General features: G+C 43.3%; 1 protein-coding gene across 1 annotated transcript in view; it reads right to left on the bottom strand.

The window, feature by feature from the left end:
• Positions 1 to 1,822: 1,822 nt before the first annotated feature.
• Positions 1,823 to 12,077, bottom strand: part of kdm2bb (lysine (K)-specific demethylase 2Bb) — a 36,647-nt gene continuing 26,392 nt past the window's right edge. The window contains exons 14-21 of the mRNA XM_083657252.1: positions 11,056 to 11,199; positions 9,496 to 9,582; positions 8,533 to 8,862; positions 6,713 to 7,818; positions 5,673 to 5,836; positions 5,072 to 5,233; positions 3,903 to 4,121; positions 1,823 to 2,522 (exon numbers count right to left, since the gene is read on the bottom strand). Coding sequence (XP_083513378.1) covers positions 2,341 to 2,522; positions 3,903 to 4,121; positions 5,072 to 5,233; positions 5,673 to 5,836; positions 6,713 to 7,818; positions 8,533 to 8,862; positions 9,496 to 9,582; positions 11,056 to 11,199 — 2,394 coding nt within the window. The 3' untranslated portion in view covers positions 1,823 to 2,340. The remainder of the gene's footprint in view (positions 2,523 to 3,902; positions 4,122 to 5,071; positions 5,234 to 5,672; positions 5,837 to 6,712; positions 7,819 to 8,532; positions 8,863 to 9,495; positions 9,583 to 11,055; positions 11,200 to 12,077) is intronic.

The following is a 12,077-nucleotide window of genomic DNA, read 5'->3' as shown; positions in this document are numbered from 1 at the left end:
TAAAAATGCAGTACTTTAAACCAGTAAGTAAAACCCTGCTCGTCTTTCTGTAATCGGAGATATTATTGTGCGTTCAGTTTAATCTTAAGCCGTCAATAGTCAGCACAGCAGCTGGCATATATGCTAAAGTCATTATTAAGTAAGAATCCAAATGCAATAACATGTATTTCTGGGCATAAAAAAAGTTATATTTGTGTGTAATTTTTCCTAAAGGCTTTACTTATACATTATGTACAGTTAAGACTATTCACATAGATGTACTAAAATATTTCATATTGTACCCAAAAACATAATGGTAACTTTAAATTTTCATAAAAACAAAAAACAAATAACAACAACAAATGTATCAAAACTTCCCTCGTATATCCCCATGAAAGGGGAATTCCACTGAAATTGACTACCCCCCCCCCCCCCAAAAAAAAAGGTTAATTTTTTTATGAAGTTGCGTTGAGAAAATGCTATCCTATGACATCATCAAATCGCAGCGCCTGACATGTCTTCTCATGTTCCTGCACCGATGTTGAATAATTTTGCATGACTTCAAATATTTATTTGATTTATAAAAGGGCTACTTTGCTGGTTTCCAACCAGCGTGGTGTCATTACAATGTTGGTATATATACAGTACGCAAATTAACAGTGTTGCCTACAGCGAGAGAGCTCCTCCTTCATCTGCGGGCAGAAACTCCGCCGGCAGAGTTTCTTACAAATAGCAAAGCTGGTTGAAAATCAATCAGCAAATCAATATAGGCATGGGGGCAATATTGTATATAAAATCTTATTCAAGCAATTCAGGGAATCCTATATACAGTAGACGATAGGTTTGCAACTTTACCACCCCCAACTCAAAAGTCATAAAACAAAGGAAAAAAACGTTTAAGAAATACATCTTTAAATGTCTGTTTCAGTGGAATTCCTTTAGTACGAGTAAATAACAGTTCTGCTCAGGACGGGGGAACCAGAGTCATTGAGATAGTAAGAGTTGCGTCATTGTCAATTATTTTTTTTACCTTAAAATAGTTTCTGGAAGTAAGGTTCTGGATTAAGCAGCACTGTAGAGTTGCCGCAGAATGGACTGTTTGTGATGTACTTGGGTAAGATTTTTTTAAAGAATCAAATTGGATATTATCAGCATTATTTGTATGCATTCAAATGGCCCACCACATACTTCCTGGAACTATCCTGGGAACTAGCTGGAATGGAGCTCATAGCTACGCGAGTCACGTGACAATCGACTTCCGTTACTTTCTTCAATGTCTCTGGGAGGGGGGGGCATGTGAATGTATTGTTTGACAGTTACTAAATGTATTGATTGCTGTGTGTATAGATGTTTTTGCTGCATGCAGAGCTAAAAGGATTCCCTTCACAAAGCACCAATAACACTCAGGTGCGATGTGTCTGGAGACTGACAGAGTATGCTGTTAAGTATTATATGTCCCATCGTTACAAACTATAAGCAGAATCAGGAAAACATATTGGCTTTGAAAAAATCTGCATATATATATATATATATATATATATATATATATACATATACACATATATATAAACACATATTACACATATATATATATATATATATATATGTGAATACATTCATGTATTCATTTCTACCAGTGCAAATAACTTTTAAACTTTTTTGCCTAGATATTAAATCAAAATAGACATAGTAATATTGTATGCACTCCTATGAAAAGCAACAAAGTATACTGTAGTACATTTGTCCAATAAGAAACAGAACAAGGTACATAAAAAAAGAAAATATAAAAACACTTTCACAAACGCAAGCTACCATCCTACTGTATTGGCAATAAATCCCCGACTTTTGCCTCTCAACAATAAAAAGCTGAACGGTAATTATGCAGATTGATTATCAATTTGTATGGTACCATATAGTACACCAGTGCATTCAATACTGCACATAAATGTATGAAACACTTTCTGATACAAAAATATTAATCTATAATGCATTACCTTTGCATTGGAACAAAAAATTGTCTATGAACACCAAAACATGATCATATACGGTACATAAACAGTCCATCTGAAGAAATAAATAACTTAATAACAGGTGCAAAGATTTCAGAAAAAACAGCAACAACAACAAGAACAACAACAACACATTTTTGCAATATTCTCGCCACGGGTTAAAATGTCAATTTTTACAAAACATTCTTCTTAGCAGCGCAGGTTCCCTTAAGATCAAGTTTGACAGAAACAGACACGCCCAGACACACGCACACGACCCACTTCCCCACGAAAAGACAGTCCTCTGCTGCCTCCATGTGGACGGTAGTATCACCACTTGTGCATGTGGCGCAGTCTTCAACGGCCCCTCTGCCTAACTGAGCTTTCGCAGTAGTTTCTCTTCCATCAGTCCAAACTGCACACTGACCGACATCTCTGCAACAAAGCGTTCACATCCCTCCTTGCTCACCTGCTTACAGAAGCGCAGATCTATATGGCATATGCTTCCACAGCGCTTGAAGTAGGTCAGCGACAGGTCCGTTACCCTGTTGCAAACTAGAGGGAGAAACGAGGTTAGGAGGAAAGAGAAGCAGTGATGCAGAACAGGTCACCTGTACGGACATGAGCTGGTAAAAACACATAGAGACAGTCCGCATGTCTGGGAACGCCCACAAAATGTTAAACGGCTGGCGCGCGAGTGGGGTAAAACCGCCCATATATCTCATGGGCTGACTCACCAAAAGACGGTGCTGCGGCTCTAAACTACAGGTTTGGGGGTTCTAGAGCAGAACACAAGACGTCTGCTCAGAGGTGCGTTTACTGCGGTGGTTAAATCCCCGATCGTGTCTGCCTGGGCTGGGCTATCAGCTAAATTCTAACTTTGCTGAATGGATAGAACGGGGGTTTTTACCCCACCCTGACCATGCCCCCAGCCAGGCTGAGCCAGCTAAACCAGCGTCTATGACGAGACGTCGTGGCCTCAACCTATGGATGAATCAATGCTTTGGGATATTCTGGGAACATGGAGGCCACAGGCCGCAGTATGGTGAGCAGTGTTTAGATGTTTTCATTATGGTGTTTTGATGTGCTTCAGTTGGGATGAGAGGCAGAGAGCGGAGAGGATGATGGAGACTGTTGCACTCATCAGGAAGTCTATTTGCACCTTCCATAACTGTCCTGTTTCATTGAAGAGCATTACTGTGTACACTCTCTCTGGAAGACAAGTTCAGTGGAAGCATGTAGCCCCATGTAGACACAGCCGACAATTCAGGAAATGTAAAAAAAATTAAAAATAAAATAAAAAAATCACACACTCCAGCACAAGTAGCCTATTTCACTTCCCACCCAATTTACCCATTCTGTGTCTAAAAGGCAGGAAGTAACACAGGTGCAAGCGAGACACTAATTAGGGCCCCGGCACTGGAACACCTAAATGGATTGGAAGTTGGAAACCCCCATTAGTGTCTTGCGTGCGCCTGTGTTACTTCCTGCCTTTTAGACACAAAATGGGTCAATTTTGGTGGGAACTTAGTGAAATAGGCGAATAGAGAATATTCTTTAATTGTTCATCTTTTGGCCCTGCGGCCTTCTTCAAGATCAGGAGCTGATCTTGTGTGCAACACACTTTTTCCTTGTTTTTTGTTGTTTTCCAGTCTCCTTCCACTGATCAGCACCTCTCAAATTGTTGGTGTTAGCACCTTATTGTAATTCATCCAAATGTAAATCAGTCTGATGTCAGTAAATCAATCGATGTCTGAAATCAGCTGTGATGGACCAAGTAGAACACGGGCAGATTTCCATCCAACAACTTGGTTACTTATTTTTCTATTATCACTACATTCTACTAACATTTGCGCGATCATGACATCTCTGATCACGCAACCATTTGGCAGCATCAGCTTAACATTCTACTACAGTGTCCATTGTGCCTCCTACCTGACAGGTTGACGTCAGTGAGGGAGTCCCTGGTGGTCGTCCCTGCAGCGGTCAGGATGTTCACCGACTGGTCAGTCACATGGTTGCAGTAGCTGAGGTCCAGCTTGGATAACAAGGGCATGTAGCGGATGATGAGGCGCAGAGAGGCGTCTGTGATGTCCAGGCCCGCCAGGCGCAGGTCCACCACGTTACGCAGCTTACTCCTGTTGTCTAACTGACCTACAAAGACAAAGAGAGGCGCACGTGGAGAGAGAGAGAGAGAGAGAGAGAGAGAGAGAGAGAGGTAGAGAGGTAGAAGGGAGGAGTCATCTATTTTATACAGTCAAATGAGTCAATGTACAGTTATTATACATTTCAACATATGCATTTGCCTTGGGGAGGAAGACGGGTGTTTTTTATGAAGATTTTATAGTTACAGATTTTTACAGCTGATCAACTGGCTTTTCAGAATCATGTGATTTTCCATCATGCAATATAGTCCAGTCACTTTCAAACTTTGTCATATCAAATAACAGCTACTGCAAGATCTGATAAGAGGAACCAGATGGCAGTGAAAATGACACACCCCTAACCTGATGCATTTCCCTTTACAAACAGATCCTGATCACTGTTTTAGGCAGTTTGTCTCTGGTTATTTTTGAAACATTCTAGGGGAGGGTGGTGGGCTGGTAGCCTGGGTAAACCCAGCCTCCACCTGACCTCTATCTATGTGCTATCAGTCACAACTCTTGTGACTGATAGCACATAGATAGAGGTCACGTGGAGGCTGGGTTTACCCAGGCTAGTGGCCTGGCACCAAGGGGGGCTAGCTCATAGCTCCATGTGTGAAGCCAATGCGGAAGTAACTTAAAGCTGCATTCTTTCAAATCGCCTGCAGGGGGCGACTCCCCTGGCTGCAAAAAGAAGCCAGTTACATGGAAGTGAATGGGAAAATGGCCGTACTTCTCACTTGATTTATGGCTCCTAATTGGTTTATGGTCACAATCGCCAGTTTAAAGCCTTCTTCAATACAGTATGCTGTTCCTTTTGTAAATGATGGTCTCATTTCGAGTGAAATAATAGAGGATATTTGGGGGCGTGATTGACAGGTTGCCTGTCCAATGATCGCGCAGCTTGCCGATCACTGGCCACAGTACGTCCATATATCTCACGCGGTCTTTGGCTGGTACCTGGCCTGTTGTCTGTAGGGGGCGACAGCAGGTCCCTCATCTGGGCGTCCTTCAGTCCCTCGACCCACTGCACGTCCAGGGTGCGCAGCAGAGGACAGCTGGAGGTGCACAGAGCAGAGACGGCCACCCAGGAGCAGCCTGACAGCAGCAGCACGCGCAGCCCTGCGGCAGCAACAAGCATGTTAGATGATGACGGCTCACGTTTGAAACTCTCACAAACAAACTGATCTTCTGTCAAATCATCTGTCACAACGACCACAAACGGCACCATGCAGAGCTAACTGTTCTGCAGTCTGTTAAAGAAAATGTGCCCTATTTTATTTTATTTTTTTCCTGTCTCCAGAGGTATAGATAACCCGAGGGTGCAAAATAAACAATCACAGATGCAATAACTATGCTCATTTAATTACAGTAACTGCATAAAACAGAAAATAGATTTAACAAAATAAATATTTAACAAGAGTAACAAAGAACAGCATCTAAAGCATTCGGGATCCTCTGGGGATACAATTGTCCATCTAGGGGAGGATAATCTTAGCCTGGTAAACCAGCCCGTCACGTGAACTCACATTTCATTTGGTTCTGCTGTGAATGTGTTTACCTGGCAGTCTGTTGATGAGCCAGCTAAGTTGCTTCTTGGAGATGTTGGTCCAGCTGAGGTCCAAAGCGAGCGGCTGTCTGCGGATGATGCCACTGAGCATGAGAGGGCTGATGGACTTACAGCGGTTCAGATTGATGTGATCCCAAAGCCTCTTGTCGCAGCACCTGGGGAGGGAGGAACACAACAGGTTTAGCACACGCCCACAGTGGGCCGCCAGCAGGGAGGGAGGGGGTTAATTCACCCAAGTATTGCGATTTTTTTTATTTGCAGATTTTTTTTTAATCGATTAAAGAAAGTCAGCAAATAAAAAATAGTATATAGTTTAGATGTTGAAGAACCCACTCAATATAGCAAACAACAGTTTTAGGATGACTAAATAGTTATATTTTGAGAGCAAACCAGCCTTTGTTTGTGTGTGTTTTCGAGTGTGCTTTGGGGTGATTTGCATCTTTGGTTTCATTGGCTATTTGTTTCACAGTTTCGGCCAATCGACTGCTTTTGTTGTTGTTGATTGGGGGTGATTGGCTGACAGCTAATTTAATGGGTGGGCCATTACCTGGTTCTGGGAGTACCGCTGTGCTCAGACCCTCCTGGTGCATAAGTGCGTACATCCATAGAATGATATTCACATTGATCATTTAGCCAGACACACTGATGAAGGCCGGATGGCCCAAAACGTTTTATGTTGTTCATATTTTGCTCAAATTAACAATTAAATCTGTGAATTGTACATTCACCCTGTGTGCGACCCCCCCCTTCATGCTATGGGCTATTACCTGCCTGCCAGTGACCTGGGCAGGCAGACCTGCTGCTGAAATAAATCTCAGAAAGACTGACTGACATTGTGCATTGCTTTTGGAAACATGTCTCTAGAAGTGTATGCTTCAACCAAAATCGCAAATAAATTGTAATATTGAATCACAAAATTTGAAGAATCTCAATACTTATCGAATTGGCACCCAATTATCGTGATAGTATCGGATCAGGAGATAAGCATATCGTCCCAGGATGTCCTAAGCACCAGCACATCTCACACTCACCATCTGTTCCAGGTCCTGCAGACACTCATGCAGAGACAAAGATCCCTGTGAGTCAGGTGACCGAAGACCGTCATCCACGCCTCCCGACGCATCACGTGTGCTTCACCGTCGCTCAGGGACAGCCGGTCAGGCGGGGGGCTGATGGGAGGCGGCCGGATCACATGACGCTCCATTTGGATACATTTGGGCGGCGAGCGGCAGGGAAGTGGGCGGGGGCATACCGGGGCGATGGGCGGGCTTCTGTTCCAGCCCGGGGGCGAGTACCCGCGCGGCGTCCCGTTGTTGACCTCCCGCCCCCTGTGGCACAGCCAGTCGCCCAGGTCGCCGCTGCCGTTGCTGAGCGGCCATTTTGGTTTTGGCTCCTCCCCTTCGCTCTCAGGCTCGGCCTTTACCGACGGCCGGTGGTTCTGATTGGCCAGGCTGTCCTCCGCTTTCAGCGGTCGTCGGTTCTGACCGGCTGCTAGACCTTCCTCCACTTTGAGGGGCCTGCGGCTCTGATTAGTGGTCGAGTCCTCCGTTTTGAGTGGTTTGCGGTTCTGATTGGTCAAAGAGTCCTCACTCTTCAGCGGTCGTCTGTTGTGACTGGCTGGGCTGTCCTCCGTCTTCAGCGGCCTGCTGCGGTTGTGGTTGGCCGGGCAGTCCGTTGTCTTCTGGAGCTCCTGGCTGAACTCCTTGCTCAGCTCTTTGTTGGGGAGGCGGCGGCGCTGCTGGCGAGCCTTCGGCTGCCCACAGCTGCTCTTCTCCTGGGAGTCACCCGATTCGCTGCTGGGGCCGGCTCTGGGAGAGTTGGAGGACGATCGGTCGCTTTCTCTGGCTGCTGATGTTCTCAGCAGTGGACTCAGCAGAAGCTTGGCTTTGTCCTCGATGCTGCCATCTCGCTCCTTTGTCGGTGCCTCGTCTTCCTCTTCCTCCTCATCTTCCTCTTGCTCCTCTTCATCATCCTCCCGTTTTGCCTTGACATGAATCCTGTCCAGGGAAAACCTGTCGTCGTCTTCTTCACGATCCTCCCGGTCCTCTTCATCATCATCATCATCATCCACGTTCTCTGTCTTGATTTGCCGCAGCAGCTTGTGGGTCAGTGGATCATCAGGTTTGAAAAGCTTCTTCTGAGAAGAAACAGAAGGAACAGAATGATGTCATTTTTACATCTCCTTTTCAACCATTCTCTCTAAAAGAGTTTCACAATGACTTCTTCTCAGATGCTGCAAACCTAACGAGACCTGCCTTGTTTGGTTTGGACCAGAAAGGGACTTGATTCAGGCCAAGCATGGGCTCGCCAAACAAAAGATGAAAAATGAATAGTCATCCTAACACACTGACTGCACCAGCTGCAAATACAGACAAGCAAAGTGGATGGAAGATTGCAAGAAGAATACAATGAGAAAGCATATTGCTATCAATATAGGTTAAGTAGAGAAATGAGCTATATATATATATATATATATATATATATATATATATATATATATATATATATATATATATATATATATATGTATTATATATATATATAGCACATGATCTCACACATATCTGGAAACTGTGAACCATTTTGCAGACATTCATTTAGTTTGACAGTTAATGAGAGTTGATTTGAGTTAAGTGTGGACCAGTGATGTCATCAGAAGGCATTGACTGATTGAGTACAGTCTTGTGATGATAATGATAATTGTCTATTTGTGTCTTTCTCTCTACAGAATGGCCATAGAGAGTCATTCTCCTCTCTCACATTTCCACCTTCCTCCAACCAAATTTTGATTTCCTTTTAACGATGATTAAAGCCTTACAGTATGAATCTCAACCTTATAAGGGTAACTTACCTTCTTTTTAACAACGACAGGCTCATCGTTGGTGTCGAACAGTTTCCTCTTCTTCCTCAGCGGGTTGTCCTCCAGCCGGGGGCGGGGCGTCCCGTCCAGAGACAGCAAGGGGGGGCGTTTCTTTGGAGGCTCCTCCTCTCTCCTCTTGGGTAGCTCCTCCCGCTCTGCCTTCCTCTTCACTGAGCACGTTGTGGTGATCAGCGCCGTGACAGCTGCTGTGGCCACACTCTGCGGGTCGGGCTCCTCTTTGATGTCCCGGCTTAACCGCGGTTCTTTCAGCAGCGACCCGGGAAGGTTCGAGGCGTACTTAAATCCTGGCCCTCTTTTTTGCTTTACGGCCAAAAGGTGAGAAAGTGTGAAAACAACTTTATACCTTTTGCTCTTAGGTTTTTGCTGTACGCTCAATTTTGTTATCCGTTACTAATGAGCCTTTTTCACAGCGGCCAGTTTGTGCCGAAAAAGCAGGTTAAACGCAGGTGCAAGCAAAACATGAATGAGGGGAAGTTGGGGAAACCCTCATTATAGACCCTTTTCACGGGAGCCATTTTGTGTCCAAAAGGCAGAAAACACACAGGTGCAAGCCAAACACTAATGAGGGTTCCCAAATTCCAATCTTCCCTCATTAGTGTTTTGCTTGCACCTGTGTTTACCCTGCCTTTTCGACACAAAATGGCCCCCATGAGATAGGTCTATTAATGTCTTGCACCTGTATTTTACCCTGCCTTTTGGACACAAAATGTCAAGTCAAGTCAAGTCAAGTCAAGTTTATTTGTATAGCCCTAATTCACAAGCATGTCCCAGAGGGCTTCACAGAAAATACGTCTAGCTAAATCTAGCTGACACAACAGTAGCAAATTACAGAATAAAGATTACACATTGAACAATTGATAAGAGAAATGTAGTGGCCGCTGTGAAAAAGGCCTCGCAAACACAACGTAGAATGACATCCACACAGATGCTTACTTTCCCTGTTTTTCCAGCATGGTTGCACTTTGGACACTCCCAGCAGTTTGGCAACTCATCGTTTACGACTCCGCCTGAGTCTTTGACCTGGAGAAGAGAGAACGGAGTTAGAGACGGCCATGCCTCAACTAAAGAATATGGTTTATGTTTGGACATACAAACAGTGGAATCCGCTTATAGTGATCACAGTTATAGTGATCAACCGCTTATATTGATCAAAAAGCTTGTTCCCCAATCATTCCTATACACATGCTGTTTAAATAATTAGCTTATAGTGATCAGTGTTGGGGGTAACTCATTACAAAAGTAACATATTACATGTAATATATTACTTTTAGCAGTAACTCAGTAATATAACTTATTACTTATAGGATTTCAGTAATATTATACCAGTTACTTTGTCAAGTAACTCAAGTTACAAATTGAGTTAAAAATTTTTTTTAATCAAAGCACATATTTAAATAAAGATACAATAATTTCCTAATCTGTCTGTTTTTATGTAAATAACCACTATAGATGACAATAACAAAGGAAAAGGATAACATTTAGAATTTTGGACGGTTTACACTGACTTCAAGATGGTTTAAATTCTTTTTTGGGATGGCTCTGGGTTATATTGGTGAAAGTAATGCAAAAGTAGTGTAATAACTAACAAGTTACTCTACACAGACAGTAATATTGTAAAGTAACTTATTACTTTCAAATGAAAGTAACTAGTAATATGTAGTATATTACATTTTGAAAGTAACTTCCCCAACACTGATAGTGATCAATACTCCGCTTACAGTGATCATTTTGGGCCTTGTCCCAGCTGAGAACAATGGAAAACATGTTTAAAAAAATACAGTAATTTCATTCGTTTTTACTCACAAACTGCCAAAAATGAGCCAACGAGATGCAACAGCAATACTGTGTGTACATGTGTGTCTGTATATGGAGAGATCACAACATCTCTGTCTGTGCAGAGATGTGTGTCTATGTGAGACCGCTGTGTTTGAAACAGCTGGTGGCCTGACTTACCGTATGGATTTTTAAAAGTCAATAACATTCCTTTACTTTATATGTACAGTATTCATGTAATAATAGATATACAAATGGTGGTAATCTGCATGAGAAATAAAGAAAAAAAAATCGGTTATAACGATCATCCGCTTATAGTGATCAATTTGACCCGTCCCAAGGTGATGATCACTATAGACGGTTTTCACCAGAGCGCAACCCCACAGCACTTCCTTTTTCTCAGCATTCGGCAAACTGCATAAATATTCACTTGACATCGTTACTTATATTCACTCGACATCGTTACTTTTATATTATAGAAATATTCACTCGACATCGTTACTTTTGTTTTCGCTGCTCAGCTGTATAGACGGTTTTCACGGAATGGTCAGTCCTGCACTTGAATGTTTTTTTTTCTTTTACGTCCATAGCAAACACTGCAAAAGGAAGTGAGCGGGGGTTCAATTTAGAATGTTTTTGTTGTCAAGTTAAAACCGTCTATAAGAGGAGTGCACTGTAGTCGCTACTCGGCAGCAAAAACACGAGTGTGGAGTAATTCACCTTAAGACAGTTAGGATGGACAATCTCATTGCAGATGGAGCACTCCATGAGCATGAGGTTGAACTTGTCCTCCTCGTCCTCCACGGTGTCCTCCTTGCCTGCCTCTCCACAGACCAGACACACGGCTGTGTGGGGCAGGACAGGCTGGGGGAGGAACACAACATTATAGGCTGAGCAGGAGATCGCAACAGCGGAGTTTCCCGGTGGAAAAGATGTTTTCACCGTTCTTCCGAGTAGATTTTGATTTGACTGAATCCAACGCTGATTGGCTGAAGGACTGGATTTGGTGACGCCGATTGGCTGAAGGAGTTGTCTGTCAAGGCAAGTACTTCCACCCACTGAAATGACTGTACACAGTTTGGAGTCCAGACGGAACCGCAGAACCAAACAGAATGTGACTTCACGGATCCGGATGGTTTTAACCAGGCTAATGTCCTACTACCACCGCCTCGTCAGTATTTGTTAGCATGATGACCAGCAAACCAGCAAACCAAAACTTCAGGAATAGAAAAAACGGCAAGTTAAATGACTTAACTTGAGAATACTCAAGACATTTTTATTTGACTTCTACTTAATAATAATAATAATAATACATTTATCTTATATAGCGCTTTTCTAGATAATCAAAGTCGCTTTACAGAACACACAGAATTAAATACTTTAATTTGATACATTCATGAAGGGAAGATATGATTAAATTAATATCAGCGTAATATCTGCTTTGCACCGTTCTGATACCCGTTAGAGGAGCACACAATCGCTGGCCATTTATAGTGAGGCCTCACTCACAGAGTTGGCATGCAGCCTCTCCTCTCTCTCCTGCAGAGGGCTTTCATAGTCCACTTCACTTCCCCCGGCTGATTCCAACTCGGCACAGGTGTGCGCTATCAGTAGCTAATGAATGTAGCTCTCCATGGTCACTCATTTTGGTGACTAATTAGCCATTTCTGCTCATTTAGTCGACCCCTAATGACCGAATTCAAAAATCTGGCCCTGTCACCGTCTGCTCGGGACCCCTGCTG

Source organism: Poromitra crassiceps, assembly GCF_964638095.1.
Source record: "Poromitra crassiceps genome assembly, chromosome: 21".
In the NCBI taxonomy this organism is placed as follows: domain Eukaryota; kingdom Metazoa; phylum Chordata; class Actinopteri; order Beryciformes; family Melamphaidae; genus Poromitra; species Poromitra crassiceps.
Note: the sequence above shows the minus strand (reverse complement) of the source record. Positions and strands in the feature narration are given on the sequence as shown.